A 21,381-nucleotide genomic window follows, 5' to 3' on the forward strand; every position below is an offset into this window, starting at 1 on the left:
AAGACTGTAACAGGCAGTTAGGGTTTCATGTCACATGCATGTTAGCATACTGCATACTTGTCCGTGTACATACACACACACACTGCATGCGCCAAATATATTATATACCTTCACGATTCAGTTGCTGAGGTGAAAACAAGAGGAGAGACCACATGAGTTAACCCAAAATGTTAATATAATGATGAGAGTTGATTAGCTTTTTAAAATGATGATGCAGTCATTTCTTCACTGATACAAGTCAGAAACTAAACACAGTGATTGTTTCTGAAGTGTTTGTTGTGTTAGTGGAGTGAAGCCTACATTGTCTCCTTCACTGCGTAGCTTCCAAAAAGGCTGGATATAGAACCAGGAGCCCTCGTTTCCTGAAGGGTCCAGAGACACACGCATGGCGTTCTTCTCCAGCAGGGCCGGAAGACGCTTATTCACTGTCAGGTACTTATTACTCTTAATGTGGAGAAGCTGAAAACATAAGGACAGTTTACTGTATTAAAAATACTGTACCACATATATTATCATTCAAAAATTTGAGGTCTATATGATTTTTTTCTTTTTTTGAGCAATGCATTAAACTGATCAAAAGTGACAGTAAAAGACATTTAGATATTAACAAAAACAAAAATCTATTAAATTAATGTTTCTACAAAAATATTAATATTACACATTTCTTTAGCACCAAATCAGCATATTAGAATGATTATAAGTAAAATAAGCTGCAATATAGATCAGTCATAATTCAAAAGTGAAAAGTCTGGCTCTGTGAGACTATAATCTGATATTAAACTGAAACTTTCAGTTTATTATCAGATGCAAAACATACATAGCGAGACTTTGTAATTTCGAATCATGTCTTTGAAAGTAAAACACAAGGCCACACATACACACACACACACACACACACACACACACATTTATTTTAGTCCAGTCAGTAGCCTTGAAGGCAACTGCAAAACTCAAACGAAGAGGCCCGTTGGGTCAAATATGTTTGGCAAAATGTCGGCAACCATGGTTTTTGTGTAAGCCCATAGAAACACTTAGATTAAAGTGACCAATCAAACATTAATTTCTTTCTATCGGTTCTGGAGCCGTATATCACCCACACTGTCAAACGCCTCTTTGGCCCTTGAGCGGGGCACTGGTAGCCTTGGCAACAGTGTGAAAACAAACAGAACGTTCTTGATGTCCAACCAAAAGTGTAAAAAACAAACATTTGTTGATAAGAAGAGGGAAGCTTGGCTGTACCTGTATAACCCGACTATATTTGACAACCTCTCCCAACAGTTTCTTGTTCTCAGTGTCATTTTGTTTCTGCTCCAGTTCTGCTGCATGCTGCAAAACGTAGTAGAAAAGACAGAAAACTATAATCAGCAATCCCAAAATGCCTAGTAGTAGAATTCTATTGCATAATCAGTAATGTTAAAGAACTAAGATGCATTTCTACTGTACTGTTAGCATACAGTGTTGTAAAGGCACCTGTAATTTCTTGAAGAGGTCTCCCTGTGTGTTGTTCCCATGTTTCCCCTGTTTCGCCTTCCAGAACTGTCTCTGTGCAGAGTACCTATTCATAGGACACACCTTGAAGAGACAATCTAGAAGACAAAAAGAAAATCAATTCTATTAGGTCCTTTTATACATACTTTATATAAATATTTCATAAAGTTAGTATATAATAAAAATAATATTATAAATATTATAGCTCTATAACATTATTTATGTGTGCATATACATATTTCAAATTATATTATATTATATATTAACAATACATAGATTTTAAAAAAAAAAAAAAAAAAAAAAAAAATTATATATATATATATATATATATATATATATATATATATATATATATATATATATATATATATATATATATATATATATATATATATATATAATATATATATATATATATATATATATATATATAAAATAATATAAATAAAAGGCATTGTAAATTGGTTTCGGTGTCCCTACTGAATCCAAGCGACTGTTACACTTTAACATTTAACAGACTGTGTCTTTGAGACAAATAAAAGGACAGCACTGACAAACACAAGTCTGTCATTTTTACTTGCAAACCAAATAGATCCAGGATTTCTCCTTGATGTGAATGTATTGTGTACAAATACACTTCCTCAAATGTCCCTTTTGGCAAAGTGACAACTGAGTAAATCCAACAGAGTCAGAGTTTATTTGCTAACCGAGCAAAGGACATATATTACAGAGCAAACAGTGCATTTAGAAAGACCTTCAGGGAACCACTAAAATGTGTCTACACCAGTGTAAAGGTCTGATTCAAAAAATATTTAAAAACATTTTATACAGAATAAGATCTCTAACTTGCAATTATATACATAATTACTGACATTCAGATTAACATTTACTATTGATCGGCAAATGTTTGCAGGCTACATCCAGTCAAAGGATTCTAAGTGATTGGGAATTTCACATTAAGGTGAAAGATTTTCCCACAGATTTCAAAATGCGATTTTGACACATTGACGAACAGAAAGACGCTTGGTTTGAAAGTGACTTTTGTGCTTTATATAATCGCTACACTACTGACAACACACAATGCAAAAATGAACCTGCTAAATTTTATTATTTTACAATTATTTTAACATTATATTCATTTTCCAGTGAACTTTTACTTCGAAAAATCACAAGTTATCACATGTGCGTTGTGTTCAGAAGCACAGGAAGCTTGTATTGACTTGTAGTGAACATCCCTTTGTAGCTAGGATTTCAACGAAGCCCTCCAGCACAAGAGGAAAATAAGAGTTTACGGTTAGTGCTATTTCTGATTCTCCAAATTGCACTTGAAAAACAACACTATTTATCCAACTCAGCTTACAATTCTAGTCATTAGGCAACAGCCAAGGCACCCTACTGAAATCTCACTATAAAGCTGAAGACGTGGGGCTGTGACAGACTGCGTGGCCTTGGCGAGAGAAAGATTCAGTGTGTAGGAGGTTGTTACTGCTCAAGGGCTGAGTAATTAATCAGTGGCTGAGCAGGTGTTAAAAAACACACACACAGAAAACTACAGCTACATATTTACATTGCCCGGTGTTGGGATTTCTTTTGCCTGCCACTTTTTATTGGTACTACAATGCTGGGAAGTAACTAAGCAAAAGTAGCAACGCTAACTTAACTTTAACATTTTTCTTCAGCATGTAGCTCAAGTTTTTCAAAACAGCATAGCAAAGCTACTTCTTCCACCAACTAGTGTAGAAGCTTGTAACCCAGCTATTACTTGACTGTAGTTTAACTACTTTAAATTATGAGTATGTTTTAAATTAGCTCCCAACATTGTTATATCCATAATAACAGTCGATTGGCTAATAATGGTGCTGATATGTTAGCATTGGGTCATTTGATGTGATGAATCTTGTCGATCTGACTCACCTCGGAATTTTTTCGGTGGGTTTGTAAGATCCCCAGCCTCTGGTTGTACCACACATCTGTCATCCACCAACCTGAAGGGGCAAAATATGACAAAATATGAATGTATACATTAAAGGATTAGGCTGCTTGTTCAGCATGGCATGTCATGGCAAGATGCTATGTTATATATGCAAAATTTTAATCAGACACTGAACAAATGGAACAGATTATATAACTTGCAGACAGCCAGTATTAAAGCTCAGATTTGAAACCAAATCAAATGTGCATTTAATCAGTATGAACAAAGTCAATAATCAGTTTCCAAGCATGGCCTCTGTTCAGTGGTGGATGTAAAGCAGCAGATTAGTCCAGCATCATTTACTGAAGTCCCGCTGTGGACACTGACTGGTCTAAAAGAGAATTTCAAAAATGTTTCAGTGCTTATTAGTGCCACTGCCATGCATCAAATTAAAGAGTGGAAGCTTGTTAGATACTCAGTGGATTCACAAGACTAAAGTGAACAAAAAGAATAGCGTAGAAACAAAACGAGCAACTTGAGAATTTAAAAGACAGCCAGAAAAGTCCTCTGATATTGATATAGGTTTTATTATGAAAAAGTCTTTCAAGACACAAGAAAAGAGACTTAGTAGGCTCAACGGAGTATATCAAAGCAAACAGTTTCCTTTCATGAAGGACTCAATTGAAAATGCCTGTAACCCTAAATCAACAAACTATTTAAATCTCTTTGAATGCAGAGCATATTTGCCCACTCTATGGTCAATGCAAAGCCATACAGTTAAATTTAATTACACACTATCCTCATTCGCTGTGACCACAGGCTCTCTCAACAGAGTAAGGCTATGTAGAAACCTTTCAGAACACAATTTTCATAAGTTTAAAGGAATAGTTGACCCAAAAATTAACATCATCCTACCCTCAGTCCATCTAAGATGAGGTTTGTTTCTTCATCAGAACAGATTTGGGGGGATATTTAGCATTGTATTACATGCTTGCCAGTGGATCCTCTACAGTGAATGGGTGCCGTCAGAATGAGAATCCAAACAGCTGATAAAAACATCACAATAATCCACATGAAACCAGTCCATCAAAAAAATGTCTTGAAAAGTGAAAAGCTGCATGTTTGTAATAAACAGTGAATCCCTTTATTTACATTTTTTAATTGTAAACAAGTGCTTCTGTTCAAAATGTGTCCAAAAAAGTCCATTCCCTGTTGTCCTCTCACACGCAGCTTTTTGCTTCACAAAATATCAATCAATGGACGGGAGTCATGTGGATTACTGTAATTTTTTTTATCAGTTGTTTTAATTCTCATTCTGACGGCACCCATTCACTGCAGAGGATCAATAGGTGAGCGAGTGATGTAATGCTAAATTTCTCCAAAACTCATCTACATCTTGGATGGCCTGAGGGTGAGTAAATTTCCAGCAAATTTAAATTTATTTAGTTAGTCATTTTAAAGTTATTTCTTCAATATTAATCAATCAACCAGAGATTTAAGAACCAATCTAACAGAAGTGCCTCTCTTTAAACATAAAGAGGCTTTTTGTGAAAGCCTGAACAAAGTTTAGATAAAGAAGGAAGCCGCAGTGCTCTTTGTAGGCCTGATAAACACATCAACATCCAGGCTTTCCCCACTGCTGTAGTTCAAACTAAAAATAAGCAATTACTTATCAAGGGAAACTCATGGTTTTCTTAATGATAGCACTTGTCTCAGCTTGGCTATCTTGTGAACACAGTCGTCTGTAAATAAATACTTCAGCAATAAAATGTAGAAGTTCACACTACTGTGTTGAACTGACCGGAGGAATGTGGGTGTGCATAGACTCTTAAAGGTCACGTACATGTTGTTGACAGTAAAATAGAGTTGTTTTTATTACATTTTTTGTTTCAACTGAATTCATGAATAATTATTTTTTGATGGAAATCTAACCACTCAGTGTGTTGTATGACATCAAGCTTATCTTCGTTTAACTATAGAAGAAACAAAAAAGGAATGAATGATGTAAGTTCACATTACATACACTACCACATTTAAAGGAAGTGCCACACAGCACAGTATATAACAAAAAGGCCGTTATCTGAGCAGTAGCATTACTTTTAACCTGTTACCCAAGAACTGGGTGGCAGCAGTGTTTCCCCAACCTGTTTTGCACCCCTTTGTACCTCAAATACCCTTTTGTCAACAACAAATAAGAAATGTGTTTCATTTAAAATTACAAAAACATGAAATATGAAGTGAAACCCATCATTAATGTAAATGAAATGACCATATGTAGCAGCCTAGCATATTTGTAAAATATGTATTGTTACATAAGACCATAAAGTGTGGGGAAAACTTAATTAATTAACAATTTAATTTTTGTAGGTTTATAAAGAGTTCAGTGTTCACAAGCGTTTTGATGCAATTCAACTAACTATTATTAACTACCATGCTTTGAGACACTGGACAGGACAAATAATTTCAAAGCACAGAATAAAAAGCACTCAACGTTATACATAAGAACTGTGAAAAAGAAGGAAGTGTGAGTAAAGCGGGTAAAGAGTGCTGCTTCCTGAAATCTAATTCTGTCTTGTGCTGTTATAATCTATTGACACCCATAACATGTTAAAGTCACAAATACTGCTTTTTGGTTTAAAAAAAAAAACAATATTTTAATATATTTTGTGTTGTGTGTATAGTTTTTTTTTGTTTTATAGTGTGTGGTATGTGGTTTTGTGGGGACACAATTTTAATCTTTTTACTTACAGTAAAGTGTTTTTTCTATGTGTAGAGACAAAATTGCAAAGACCCGCCTTTCAGGTCTACAACATTAAGTAACCACAAGTTTCCTTGTGATGTGTGTTTTTCCCAGAGTATTAAAGCTAAAAAAAAAAAAAAAAAAAATTACAATTAATATCTTTTTGCATGGCACAGTCTTCAAGGTCACTGAACTGAAGATTATGAAAGCCCTAAAAGGGAAGGATGGGACATTTATGCTATTTATCTTAAATGCTTGATTAATAACAAGCACAAATAATGAATAAATTATCAGTTAAAAGCTAAACAAATGTCAAAACCTTAAAAAAAAAAAAAAAAAAGGAAAAAAAATCAGCAACTGCAGAGCTACCAAACCACCACAAAAAGAGCCACTCTACCGATCGATGATGACTAAGCCAAGTAAGTGCTGCAAATGGATATTTTATAGTGACAAACTGCTTTATTGCTTTAATATACTATGCCAGCACACTTCCTCATTTTCCTGTGTATCTGTACAGGCGTATTAAACAAAGACATTAAGTACATTAATAGGATGTGTTTTAGAAGACAAAGTAGAAAGCAGGAAAGGTGCCAACAGCCCAGTTTCACACGCTCATAAATGAGTAACAGAGTGCTTCTAGTTCTTTTTAAACTCTTTGACAGCCAGCAATCTTCAAAGACACAATGAAGTACACCAAGTTAAACATGAACCAAATGCAAGCCTGGTCGCAGTGTTCAAACATACTAATTATAGCTCCATTACTTGATGACATGAGGTTGAGGAGTTAGACCTTGTATAAAGCAAAAATAATCGCCCCTTGCTTGCTACAAGTGAAGCACGTTATAACAACTCCTATTCTTTCACTTAAACATTTGTTTTTGATATGTAAGAAACTGGGAGTAAGCCTTCACAGCCATGAACTGAGGCATATATAGAATGAACAGTGGGACCACCTATATTATTGTCCTTTTAACCAATCTACTCTCAAATTATGGCCATAAATGTTTATTATGTTGAATTTCAAGCAATTAAGCTTCTTATCAGTCTTTCCCCTCTACTAGGGTTCTGCAGTACAACAAGTCCTTGGTACCTAAACAAAGAAAACCCCATTCAACTTCCATTATATCTCTACAAACCCATGACAGCCTCTGGGAAATAATCCAAGAACGCCTTGTTTAGGATCAGAAGAAAAGCTCTGGCAATGTTTGGTATGAAGTGCAAGCAAACTACTAAATAGTAAATACTGCACAGTATACACTGCATCCTGCCTACTAAGTTCGCAAAATATTAAGAAATAGGCAGTGCACCCATAAAAACTGTAGTTTGATTCATATGTGAAACATCATTTCATTCATTAACTGGAAATAGAAAGTTGAGTCAAGCACATTGCATTGCGGGAAGCAGTCCTCCCATAGAATGCAATAGTGCCCACACACTTTTTCAACAGCCTTGGTTCCGGGAGTATTTTTTATAGGGATTTAGAAAAAGGACTTTGTTTAAGAATTATGAGCTATGAGGTGAATCGCAAAATTACAAACTTTGATTTGAAGCTTCTTTTGGGCTCACTCATACAGGTTTAAAACATCTAGAGGGTGAGTAAATGATGACAATTTTCATTTTTGTGTTTATAAGTTATAAATCCATTCTTCTATGGAGAAAATAATTGGAATTTTAACTTCTGAACCTGAATGTTGTAATCTATTGCAGTGTTCTTAACTGTACATTTCTGCAGATGCAGTTGGTCTATGCATAAAAACCTACTGTGCACACACTCTCAAACAAAGGTATAAAAGCTGTCACTGGGGTAGTACCTTTCTGAAAGGTACAGAAATTTACAATACTAATAGGGTACTAATATGTACACTTTAGGAAGTAATTTGTACCTTTAAGCTACTTTACATCCACACTTAAGGGAAATGTGTACCTTTTGAAAGGGTACAATCCAAATGATAGCTTTTGTACTGTACCTTTGTTTCTGAGAGTGCAGTAAGAGTAGTAGGTTAATATCCTATAATCTGCATATTCTGCCTGTCTGTCTCTACATATGGGACAATATATCTGGAAAAACATACTGCAAGTGTAACAAAAGACGTAACAAAAACTGGAACGTCAACTATGCGCCACAACACTGGGACATGCAGTCTGACAGCTCTCTTTGACACAAAGTCTGCTGCAACAGAACACCACAATTTCCAATGCAAGTGCACATTACTACGAATATGTGCAAATTAGCCTGCATTATGCTCCAAACAAAACCTCAGCACTTATGTTTGAATCATAGTAAGAAAGTGAAAAACCACACATTAAGTTTTACAAATGCTGAAACTCCAAAACAACTAAAGAGCTGGCATGAATTGTGAAATGTGACAGAGAAATGACCGCAGCTGCAATCCCTCCGATGCAATGGCACAAAAAACTTTTAAAGATAAGACATTTAAGCAAAGAGATGTTGTACATATTGTGACCGCAGCATTCTGAATGCCACAGAGCAGAATGCCATGGTGCACTGAAGCGTCATTTGTTCTGCACCTTAATTGCTTTATGAGTCATTGCACATCAACGCAAAAGTGATTCAACTTGTGACCTGAAATGGAGCTGGCAGTTTTACCCCCATGTGGTTAGATTCATAATCTTTCATAAGACTCTCAAGAAGATGTGTTCCTATGACCATATTTAAAAAAAAAAAAAAAATCACATGAAAACCGCTTCTGTTACACGGTGCAATCTCAGAAACTGTCAAATTCAATTACATTTGACTTTAAAGATATAGTTCATCCAAAAAGGAAAATTTGCTGAAATATATATTCACCCACAGGCCATCAAAGAAAGTAGATGAGTTTGTTTCTTCATCACAACAGACTGGGAAAAATTTTGTATTACATCTCTTGCTCACTAATGGATCTTCTGCAGTGAATGGGTGCCATCAGAAGTAGAGTTCAAACTAGAATTTCTTACAAACACACAGCTTTTTACATGACTCTAATAACTTACTGACTGAAAGCATGGTTTACTTGTGGATGATGTTTTTACTCTCATTCTGACGGCACCCATTCACTGCAGAGGATCCATTGGTGAGCAAGTGATGTAATGCTAAATTTCTCCAAATATGTTCCGATAAAGAAATGAACTCATCTAGCCTACTTGAATGGCCTGAGGGTGACTACATTTTTAACTATTTTTATTTTTGGGTATTCCTTTAATAATTAAAGGTGCACGAAGTAAAATTTAATTTGAGTTTAGCTGGATCTTACTCATTCCAAAAGTACGACTAAATCCTCATTCTGTTTCAATGGGTGACCTGCAGACAACCTGAACCATACTATAGTTACCACTTATCCACTGGGGCTGGTGCCGGAGCTGGTGCTCAGCCAAGAATGGCACTCGTTCAGAAACGGCTTGTATATCCACTTTCAAACTGCAGTCAGAGGTTCCCTTGTTCGAGACCAGCAAGATTTAGGGGCTGGTTCGGAACCTAGATCTGCAATCTACCAAAAAATGGTAAGTGTTGACCAAGACTCCATGCCTGCAGCATGTAGTGTATAATGTGTTTGTTGTTATAATGTATTGTGTGCTATACTTTGTAATGACCAATGGCTGAAAGAGCTCTATAAAGTGAACATATTATTCTTGCTGTGATTATTAGTAGTTAATCAACCATTTGCATGACACATCAGGTCACATGTTGTCAAAAATGGTGCCATCCATGAGGCAGTGACCCACTCCATGTAGATTAAGATTTCAGCTTGTTTTTATTTTTTTTTTGTATTTTTTTTTTAGTAGATAAAAATAGTCTTTATTTCATGTGATGTAAATAACTGCAAAGATATTACTGTTTATTTTTTCAAGTGTAAAGGTTTTTAATTACCAAACACCACTACATGCACCTTTAAATTGAGCCTATATTGTTATTTTCACGTTACTATGTAAACTAGCAGAACACTTTGCATTCCTGTTCAATGATTTGCATGCTTCTGAAGCAATGCTGTCACATTGCACCTCTGGCCTGCAGTATGAGCTCAAATCACTTCCTACTTCCACTCAGCAAACTTCTTCTGACATGAGGGGACAAAATATCCATGAAATAGTATTGCATGTTTAATATTGTAACACTGGATTTTGGGCAACATATTAACATAAGCGTATATGAACGAAATATCTAACTGCCATGTTTACTCACGTTTAAGTCTAATATAATGAGCAATGGGAGGCAACTTACCCTAAAGTGCTGATGAATCCATTGACAGTTCCCTCCGCATACAGAGACACGATATCCCCAATGTGAAGGAAACAGGACCTGTGTTCCGACATATCTGCAAATCTTTCAGTAGTTTCGGATACTTTAACCCCTCTGATCCAGCACAATGTGTCCAGTCGACTCAGTGTTTCAAGCCACTTGTTTCTTCTCTTTGACAGTAACACATTGTAATCCAGCCGTCCGGAGAAGAGATGTGCTGAGCCCGTGACTTTTGAGTCGTGAATCCTCTAACTGTCGCGTTTCTTCATGTTTTCAACTTCTTCCTGTGAGACAAACGAGGCTTTTTCTCACCAATATGCCACTCGAGTGGGAGGAGACTCGCTCTCTGTCCCGTGAAATCAAGGAAGTGATGCTGTCTGTCTTTAATGCTGCGGTATGCAACTCAAAAAGTGAAAACGCTACTTGTGTGTTTGCGCATTTGCTATTTATTTATTTTTATTTTTTTAATGAATGAGTTTAAACAATACTGTTTTTTTTTGTATAATGTAAAACCAGTATTTAATATTATTTTTAAATATATCTGCACACTGCACTTCAGTGAAGTGTCATCCAGCTATTTGTTTGTTTGTTTAGCTTTTGTTAATTGTATATGTCCAATTATAACATATATATATATATATATATATCTATATATATATATTATATATATAATATATATATATATATATATATATATATATATATATATATATATATATATATATATATATATATATATATATATATATATTAAAAAATACTACTTTAGAAACCATTCTGATTTCGCCATTAACCTATATGAATTGCTTCAGTTCTAAATATTTAATAAAGCAAATAGCCTAAAGAGCATAGTGACTCAATAAATAAAGAAATCACAAACGTTTATGACTATGCCATAGTCATAAACGTTTGTGATTTATTGAATATTTTAGCCTATATTTAAAAAATGTACCCTTTGTGTTTGTTTGTCTGGTTGATGTTCATTTAATGCATTTTTTGTGCTATTTAAATATTGAAAGTTCCTTATCTAATAAAGCAAAATCATTTTGCTAACATTCTCTTGAATATTTTAAATGAGATAGCTTTGTAATCTATATAAAAGTGCCACTTGAAGGTCATAAAACTTGTCAAAGTGTCTTTGAATAATCTATAGAATCCCTTTGCATAATAACAAAAACAACTGTTTGCTTATCAGACATGAGCAAAGTGTTCATTTGTAACTTCTCGTGTAGGCCTACCTAAGAATAATGACAGAAGTGACTGATTAATGGTATAATAACATTACTGATTAATGGATCTATTTCATATTTATTCAGGGGTAATTTGCTGAAGAAATATAATCAATAACCATGTCTTATCTTTACCACTTTCATATTTTCACTTTATAATTCAGCTATCTTCATATGCACATTGTATCCTCTCTCTTGAGCTCTTAATCTCAGGTTTTGTTAAACTCGCCTGCACTGCCATCTAGTGTCACGAGAATGAAAGCATCAAAATAAAATCACATGGTCACATGGTTGGTTTTGTTTCTCGATTACAACTTAAATTTGTTTTCATAATGCAACAAATCCAACTTTACAGTTAATTAGTTTACAAAGAAAACCTGTTGTTAAAATAAATATAGAAATATTCCTATATATTACTAATTTCACCTCCATACTTTTTCCCTGAGTCATTCCATTTTAGCACACATAACTTAATTTCTGAACTTTTTTTGTTTTGTTTTATTTGTATGTATGGATTACTTTCCCTTTCTCTTTTTTTCTTCATTGGTTTTGTGGATTCTCATGTTCAGTGACTGCTATGTGCAGGTTTACAGAGATGCACAAGATGGTGCTAATCACAAGCATTAAAGGAAACATGCAAACGTCCTGATTATCAATACATTTTCGCATAAAAAATGCCTCATATTTATTTTGTGCATATCACAGCCTACTTATCTGTGTATATTTATTGCTAGAAAATATTTTAATTCAAATTTATCTTAAATACATGTGGCAAGCACGTCTTAATTTTAATTTTCATCATTAAATTGTGTTGCTTTTAAAAAATTGCCCATAATTTTTTGCGTCTGATAAGGAAACTCCTACCCCATGCAAATAACGTCAGAGAAAAAAAGTAAGTTCACAGCTTTTCAGTGTTATTTTTTCACTATGTGCCTTTAGTAAATCCTGATGGTAATGTTTTTTTTTTGTTTTTTGTTTTTTTACCATCAAAAGAGAGTTTATTCTGGCACAAGCCGTTAGTAAATCTGGCCCTTAATTTTGTATTTTAAACATGCTAATTGTGTAATATAACAGATGAATGCAAAGAGTCAACGTTAATGTTATAACATCAAATAAATAGACTCAATATCCCTAAAGCAATAGCAAAGCCACTTTAATAACAGAACACATCTCAGTCAATGTATGCACAAACAGAATATCTGAAATTTTAGTTAAGACAATTAATCAAGCAAGAGAGTCATTGAACATCAGTACCTCAGCACTATGCAAAAAAATAAATAAATAAATAATAATTACCCATTTAAACAGGTCTCATTTATTTCGGTGTTTGACCTTTGCTCTCCACAAAGGGTACAAGTATTTCCATTACAGCGGTAGAGTGGAATACGACTAGCAATCACCTTAAGTTTCTCTCTCAGCTCATCTGGTCTGTTTTGATCAGGATTCCAGATGTTTTTGAAAGCAAAAGCTTTAATTCCTTTGTATGCTTTTAATTTATCAAGCCCTCCTGTAATCTTGTACTTGCCACGGAGACATGTGTTCATACAGGGAGAGTTTAAAGTGTAGAAAACCACACAACCATTCTTTCTAGTATTCAACAATCTTGTCAAGGGTGAATTATCTGGAGGGTTCATCAGTAGAAACTCTGAATGAGCAATGTTTGGTGTCTTCTGTACACCTGCAGCAATGAGTTCTTTGCCTTTGTAAACTGGATTTTCATCAGCACGTATGATATTTCTCACATCTATGTTTTTGTCTTCTTTCAGGAAGTTGGGGGATGTTGATGGTTTGAAACCTTTCTTACACTGATTCTCTGGGACATTGATGGCTACTGCTTACTGCCCTATTTCATAACTAAAAAAAAAAAAAAAAAGAAATTTTCACAATTACATATTCAAAACTGATGTACTGGTCAAACATGCATGCTGGAAAAGTGTGAATGAGTGCAAATAGATGTATTATATCTTCTTGTATTTAGTCTGAAAATAATAAGAAATGTAGTCAGAAAGTGCTAAAATTCCCACAAACAAATGTTTCAACTAACCTTTACTTCAGTAAAATGAAAACTTACTTCTGGTGAAAAAATCTTGTAATTCTGGCCAGAGTCAGCGTCCACAGACTCACACTCCACACTTTGAGGATAAAGATGAAGCAGAGAGACTACGAGAAGGGCTCTGGACAGCACAATAAAAACCTAAATTGTTGAAAAAAGCAAAATCATCAGCAGTCCTATTTCATCTGTGTAGTACTGTATATTACTGTTTGAACTGCACAGCAAACCTTTCCAGTTTTATGATTAAGTTAAAATTTTGTTCACAAGAGTGCATTGACAAATGAAAGGTTCAAATGGACTAACTGAATATAAAATATAGTACGGTTGCTTACCATGTTGTCCTTTCTGGATTATCTAGCAAAATCTTTATTGTGCTCCAAAAATGATGTGAACTCTCTTGTGAGAGTGGTGATGATGAGGAGCAAATGAATTTATTCAGATTCTAGACCAGCCCTTTTAAAAACCCAGAACGGGATAAAAATAGAAACTGTTTTTAAGCTGCCATTTATGGTGTTAAAAGTGAGGTCTATTTAACAGCTTTTTTATTTTTATGTTGACTCATCTATAGTGAGAAGCTTGTGTAACGTTTAAACCACAGGAACTGTCCACCCTCACATCTAAAATATTCTCTGAAATGAAAAGTTGCGTATTTTGTGGAGTAGTAAGCTGCTCTGTAACATGTTTAAGCATAGAAATGATATTTGATGTTTATGTGGGTCTTATTGATAAACATAGACATAAACACATTCTTTAAGTACACTAATTCAATTCAATTCAATTCAAGTTTATTTGTATAGCACTTTTTACGATGCAAATCGTTGCAAAGCAACTTTACAGAAAATTAAGTTTCTACAATATTTAGTATTAGCTTGTCAGTAATCACTGTCAGTTTATAGATGGCAGAAATGTTCGGAAAATCAAAGACATAATCAAACAGATGATGAACACTATCAACAGCAATTATTATATAATGCAATCAAACTTATAGCAAAATTTGGTAGTTCTGTATGTTGTTTCTGGGTTAGCATCATCTGAGGTCCTCTGAGGGGTTGGTATCATCTCTTCTCAGGTGTTCTGGATCCAGACTGAAGCTTATGTAAAACCTAGTTACTACGGGATGCCAATCAGAGAAACAAATAGAGACATAATAAGCATAGCTGCTGTTCCAACCAAGTAAAATTAATTTGTTTAACCCAAGCCAAGGAATAATAATGCGCTTTTGATCAAACATAACTGCAGTCCAAGATTATGAGATGCATTATTTGAATGCTTTGAAGAGATGAGTCTTTAATCTACACTGAACAAAATTATAAATGCAACACTTTTGTTTTTGCCCCCATTTTTCATGAGCTGAACTCAAAGAGCTAAGACTTTTTCTATGTACACAAAAGGCTATTTCTCTCAAATATTGTTCACAAATCTATCTAAATTTGTGTTAGTGAGCACTTCTCCTTTGCCAAGATAATCCATGCAGCTCACAGGTGTGGCATATCAAGATGATGATTAGACAGCATGATTATTACACATGTGTGCCTTAGGCTGGCCACAATAAAAGGCCACTCTATAATGTGCAGTTTTACTGTATTGGGGTCCGGGAGGGTCCAAACCCAGTCAGTATCTGGTGTGACCATCATTTGGTGGCATATTAGTTAAATAACTCAACGAAACATAATTATGGTGATAACCCATAAACAACACGTTAAATATGATCAATAAACATATAAACTTACTTTTGGATGCATGCACACAATTAAACACCACTAGAAATGAGGAAAACTCTCGTGCACTCCACACTCTATGGATTTATACCAACAACTGATTATTCTTATGACGCACTTTACACCACATTTTGTTATGTTCTGTAATTTTTATAGGGGGAAGTATTATTCTTATGTCGTTGTATAGTCCAACATATATGAATATAGCGAGTGTCTGAATACATAGCCCTTTGCAACATATATATATATATATATATATATATATATATATATATATATATATATATATATATATATATATATATATATATATATATATATATATATATATATATATATATATATACATACATAACAAAATTGTTCTGTTTGCTGTGGAGTCAAGAAATCTGTAAATATGATTAAAAGATGAATATGAGACAAAACTACAGAGAGTCACATTTTATTATTGGGTGATTCAACACAAAGATGTTTTACCAGCTATGAAAATCAGCACTTTTAGAGTTTCATCTCCCTATCTGATGTGAGCATAAGTATTGGAATAGTTGCCTCACAGGTCTTTCTGAGTGATCAGCTGTGTCCTGTTGCATTAATTCTTCAGATATTGAAAGCAAGGAATGTGTCTTATCAGCTATATCCATTACTTCTGCATTCTAACTCTTGCATTCGATGATGACTAGATATATCCAGGATGAAGACGAGGAAGCCGACTCTGAAAGAAAAGCAAGCAATTTGGATGCTAAAAGAAAAGAGGAAGTCAATTAGAACTATATGGGAAAAACAAAGGGCATGGAGAAATCAAGAGTTTGGAAACTACCAGTGACATCAGCAACCAACGACGACCTGATCGGCTGAGAAAAACAACAGTAGTTGATGACAGACAAATCATAAAAGCTGTGAAAATGAACCCTAAAATACATGTCTGTAAAATCACCAACAACCTCCAGAAAGCTGGGGTGATGCTGACACAGAATTACAGAAGCTACAGCAAGATGCAAACCTCTGATCAGCACCAAAAATAGAAAGGCAAGATTCTTCACAAATGTGAGCCAGTAGAGTTTTGGAACTGAGTTGATGGACCGATAAGACAAAGATTAACCTTTATCTAAGTGATTGTAAAGCAAAAGTGTGGAGAAAAAGGGAACTGCAAATGATCCTAAGCATACAACCTCATCTGTAAAGCTTGGTGGAGCTGGTGTCATGGCATGGGCATGCTTGGCTGTCTCTAGAACAGGACCTCTTGATTTTAATGATGACTTTGTGCATGATGGCAGCAGAATGAATTTGGAAGGGTACAAATCATCTTGGCTACCAGTATTCAAGAAAATGCCACCAAACTCATTAGAAAGCACTTCATATTGGATCAGGACAATGACCCAAAACACCCTGCCAGTTCAGTCAAGGGCTTTATCAGGGCAAAGAAATATAAAGTCTTAGATTATCCAAATCAATCTCCAGATTTAAATCCGACTGAACATTAATTTCACCAGCTGAAGAGGAGACTAAAGACAGAAACTCCCCAAAACAAGCAACAGTTGGAATTGGCTGTATTAAAGGCTGGGGAAAAGCATTTTAAAGCATGAGACCAAGAGTCTGTTCATGTCTATGGGTTGCAGACTCACTGCTCTGATTGCATGCAAGGGATCTGCAACTAAATATTAGCTTTTAATCTTTTACATCTGTATTAAATTCAACTGTTCCAATACTTATGCTCACATCAAATAGTGGGATGAACTCTAAAAGTGCTGTCCTTTTTATCTGGTAAAACATGTACATTTTAAAAGACCTAATAATAAAATGTGACATTCTGTAGTTTTGTAGCATATTCATCTTTTAATCATATTTGCAAATGTCTTGACTCCACAGCAGAGAAAGCAGTTTTGTCTTTACTGTTCCAATACTTATGGAGGGCACTGTATATATATATATATATATATATATATATATATCCTCATTGGGGGCTGAGCCCCCCTAAAATGAAAAACCTGGAATCTCCCCTGGGTCCACTCCTCTTCAATGGCTGTGTGAAGTTGCTGGATATTGGCAGAAACTGGAACACGCTATCGTAATATACGCCGATCCAGAGCATCCCAAACATGCTCAATGGGTGACATGTCCTGTGCATATATGTTATTTCAAAATGCCATCAATAAAATGCACCTGTGTTGTTGTTGTCCATAACATGCGTCTGCCCATACTGAAACCCCACCGCCACCATGGGCCACGACGCTATACGTGTCTGCCACCTGCCCTGTACAGTAAATAATTTTTTCTACGTATTAGATTGTGTTTTATAAAAGTCTATACCTATCCCAACTCTAAACCTACCCTTACAGTAATGCAAATACATTAAATATAGTTGTTTATCATGAGAAAAAGGACGCGATATTGCTGTTCGCATGCGCAGTTAACCATGCGCAGGAAAATCTGACGGGTAGGATAAAATGTCAGGACACCGGCATTCATCCACAGTAAAATCAGCAGTGTAATATTTGCAGTGTTAAAAGTTATAAATTCCCAAAGAGCTGAATTAAAAAATCTACAGTGTTAAACAGTACTTCTCATGTTCAGTGTTGTTATGTGGTGTAATTTCACTTTTACACTAAAAGTGCGAAATAAAAAACCCGCCGAATTGTCTGAACTCCGCCCTTCAGTGACTGCTGCCTCTTGAAGCGACGACGCCATTTTTTCCTCGAGCGACCGAGGCGGTAAGTTGGATTGCTTTTCCCTTAATAAAAGTACACTGGGAAAAACATTTTTGCTTATAATTTAACTCAAAATATGATTGGTGGTGAACACATTTAGAGATTACTAACTGCGAGTGTTTTTGTCAGGTTTAGTGTTAAGTTCGTGTTCGTGAGGTGCAGAGATGTAACGTCAAGTTACAGAAGAGTTAAAGTTAATCATGCCGGTTCGATTTCCTGAAAAAGGTGATTACGTGTAAAATCTCTTTTTGGAATGTGCTTACAATGTATGTTATTTATGCTTTACGCTTCTTTCAGTTTGGTTCGTTGACATCCTGTCGCCTAGGCCTGGGTTTACTACGAGTCTGGCGCTGAAGCGGCTGAGTTACATTCGGTAGGTTTTCTACTCAAATTAGAGAATTCATCAATGTATTTGTTTTTTGAAAGCATTGAGTGCGGAATTTCGCTGTTTCCATGCTTTGAAAAGGTAATAGTGGGACTGTTAAACATTACACGCGAACAATTTCGTTTTTGTGACGCATAACATCGTGTTTAAGTGTCCGTCTCTCCCGCTGCAAATGTGCAGTCTTTCTGCAGACAGAGCTGCTACAACGCGGAACGAGGTCATAGTTACCAATATTTTGTTCTCTTTAACATTATTCTTTAAACACTATTTCTGTGAAATGGTGCTTTAGAATAATTATGGCAGAAATAATTATTTTATAATTATTAAATCGTTATTTACGTTGATTTGCCCCATAAAACCTACAGTTTTTATTTTTGGGGGGGTCATCTGATTTGTGAGGATGCATTCGTACATTAATTATATTCATTAAAATTATTTATTTTACCATGGTGAATATGCCGAGTGACGGTTGCTGCATGACCAATTTGAAAGTTCTGCGCGATTGCCGCTAGAGGGAGGAATGCGAAAATCGTGTCCGAATGTCGTGTGCAGTGGAAAGGCGGCTAGAGAGTCAGTACGAATGCGACACTGTAATGTCTGAAACCACCACTCACTGTTAATTAGCATAATATTTGAATCAGATGTTGCTGGGCACATAATTCGCGCTGCTGCGACTTGCACGTGACCCCTTTAAATTATTTCTGGATTATAGTATTGTATGAATATTGTCCCATTGATAAATACAGTGCAAATAGTTCTGTCTCCTTGGATAAAAGTGAAGTGGAAATAAAAATCAATAATAGACTGAACAGTTCCATGATAATATGTCTGTAACATTTACCACTCTCGTCTTTTAAGCCAAAAGGCACTAGGTATGTGTGTGTGACATTAATAAATAGTAATTGTGAAAATTAATAAAGTTAAATTTATTCAATAAATTAGAAATAACGTTTAAATTTATGAATGAATACTTAATGTCCACTAGAGGGGGCGACCGTGCATTTAACCGAAAAGAGGGTGCATTGAACCGAAAATGTCACCTTAGGGGCACCGTAGTTTTGCACGTTTAATTGCTGTCCATCAAGTTTTATTTTGATTATCGGGCATACTCTTTTTTTTTTTTTTTTTTTTTTTTTTTTTTTTTTTTTTCTTCATTGGTTTTGAGGATTTTAATGTTCTGTGACTGCAATGTGCAGGTTTACAGAGATGCACAAGGTGGTGCTAATCATAAGCATTTAATGGAACATGAAAACATCCTGATTATTGATCTTCTCAACAACAATAACAAAAAAAGAAAAATCTATTTACATATTTATTTTGTGTATATCATATATGGAAATATCTGAGAAAGTTTATTGCTATAAAATATTTTCATTCAAATCCAAATTGATTTTAATATATACGGCAGACTCGAGCACTTCTTACCTTGTATTTTAACAGGAAAGTTGAAGAGAGAAAATTAAGACAGTAACACACACTTTCCCTAACACACTCAGTCAGGGTCCAAAATGTACTTTTTCAATGGCCGGTGACTTAAGAAGATTTAACATCCATGATTTTGCACCATGATATTTCATTAAATTATTTTACTATTCTTATGATGATGAAACATATTTGCTGTTTTTATACCACTACAGATCTAGCTACAGTAGTTTTTTTTTAGTTTTTTGCAAGATTTTTTTTACCATTTATTTAGACAACCTTAAAAAAAAACACAGCTTTAAAAAAATAATAATTTAAAATTATGGATTCATTAATTACCTAATATTTAAGGAATTATTATTATTATTGTAACAAATTAGGCTGGTATCCATTCAGCCGAATGCCAGAGGGAGCCCTGTCCCGAATACAATGAACTGTTTCTTCTATAGTTACTTCCTGTTATTGTCACCTATATAAATAGCCATGCCCTTTCCTAGATACTTTGTGAAGTATTGCCAGTCTTTTCACTGCCTGTTTATTTGATTTCATGTTATGACCATTGCGCCTGTATTATTGGATTACAGATTGTTGGATTACTGTTTTGTTTTATTTGCCTGGTTGGACTGGTTGAAATCTTGTAACTGATGACCTTGCCTGCTTCCTTGACTATGTCTTGTGTCTATGTGTTTTGGATTTGTTTGCTGAGTTTATTAAACTTCCTGCATTTGGATTCTACCTTTGCCTCCATGTCGAATCCCTCACAATTATTATTATTATTATTATTATTACTATTATTATTATTATTAAATTTGTTTGTATTGTGGATATTACCATCATATTGAGGTACAGAGCATGACTCAGCTCAGTTCCAAACTGTTCTTATTCCAACATCTAGTGAACATTTCCCATCACAGCTGACATAATGAACAGCACTGTGTCTTTGTAAGTGAATGGTGTGACTGGGACCATCTGCATTGTCCCCTTCAGAATTTGTTCAGGTTTGATTGACAAACACTTCCTGGGGAAAATGTATTTGACAGCTATAGGCTGGGAGACAGTTTCACCGCAGCACATTCAGGGGTAAATAAAATTGTTATGCTTAATGTTGGGATTTAGAGCCAGATTTACTAAACATGGCAAATTAGCTGTTCTGCGGCTGATCTACTGATGAGGCACACATTAAAGAACACAGATGCAGCCGGATTATTTCTTTAATGACCAACGCAATCTACCAAGAGCAGCACAAATTAGCATCTGGTTTAAGACATGCTTTTTTGGGGAGTTAAATAATAGCACAAATAAAATATAATAGCATAAATACCAGTAAACTGAGTTTCGCCAATCCTAGCAAATTCTGATTCCATTCTAACCTTCTCTCCATGGATCCATTAACACCTCCAGCAATGCCTCCCCACCCCCTGATTTTATGACCTGATTAATGAAATTAACATAATAATGCATATTCGTTTAGCCCTAAATCAAAGCTATTATACAA

At 34.9% G+C, this 21,381-nt stretch overlaps 2 protein-coding genes across 3 annotated transcripts in view; both read right to left on the reverse strand.

Annotated features, from left to right (window-relative positions):
• LOC109051794 (inositol 1,4,5-trisphosphate receptor type 2-like) overlaps nucleotides 1-10,734 on the reverse strand; it is a 78,203-nt gene extending 67,469 nt beyond the window's left edge. For both annotated transcript variants that reach the window (XM_042744221.1, XM_042744220.1), the window contains exons 1-5: nucleotides 10,357-10,734; nucleotides 3,403-3,473; nucleotides 1,471-1,586; nucleotides 1,240-1,326; nucleotides 301-459 (exon numbers count right to left, since the gene is read on the reverse strand). In XM_042744221.1, the coding sequence (XP_042600155.1) occupies nucleotides 301-459; nucleotides 1,240-1,326; nucleotides 1,471-1,586; nucleotides 3,403-3,473; nucleotides 10,357-10,448 (525 nt within the window). In that variant the 5' untranslated portion in view covers nucleotides 10,449-10,734. The remainder of the gene's footprint in view (nucleotides 1-300; nucleotides 460-1,239; nucleotides 1,327-1,470; nucleotides 1,587-3,402; nucleotides 3,474-10,356) is intronic.
• Nucleotides 10,735-12,731: 1,997 nt separating this feature from the next.
• LOC109051800 lies at nucleotides 12,732-20,634 on the reverse strand. The gene is made up of 3 exons (XM_042743612.1): nucleotides 20,623-20,634; nucleotides 13,728-13,797; nucleotides 12,732-13,437 (listed from the first exon to the last, which is right to left on the reverse strand). Exons 1-3 carry the CDS (start codon nucleotides 20,632-20,634, stop codon nucleotides 12,896-12,898), a joined length of 624 nt encoding a protein of 207 aa, XP_042599546.1. The 3' UTR covers nucleotides 12,732-12,895.
• Between the last annotated feature and the right edge of the window lie 747 nt (nucleotides 20,635-21,381).

This window comes from Cyprinus carpio, chromosome B18 (genome assembly GCF_018340385.1).
Source record: "Cyprinus carpio isolate SPL01 chromosome B18, ASM1834038v1, whole genome shotgun sequence".
Classification (NCBI taxonomy): domain Eukaryota; kingdom Metazoa; phylum Chordata; class Actinopteri; order Cypriniformes; family Cyprinidae; genus Cyprinus; species Cyprinus carpio.

Excerpts from the sequence above, each read along its gene's own strand:
- LOC109051800 (XM_042743612.1), bottom strand. Across the intron at positions 13,438-13,727 it reads TTATCCTCAAAGTGTGGAGT|CAGTAGCCATCAATGTCCCA; the intron begins GTGAGTCTGTGG and ends TAGGGCAGTAAG.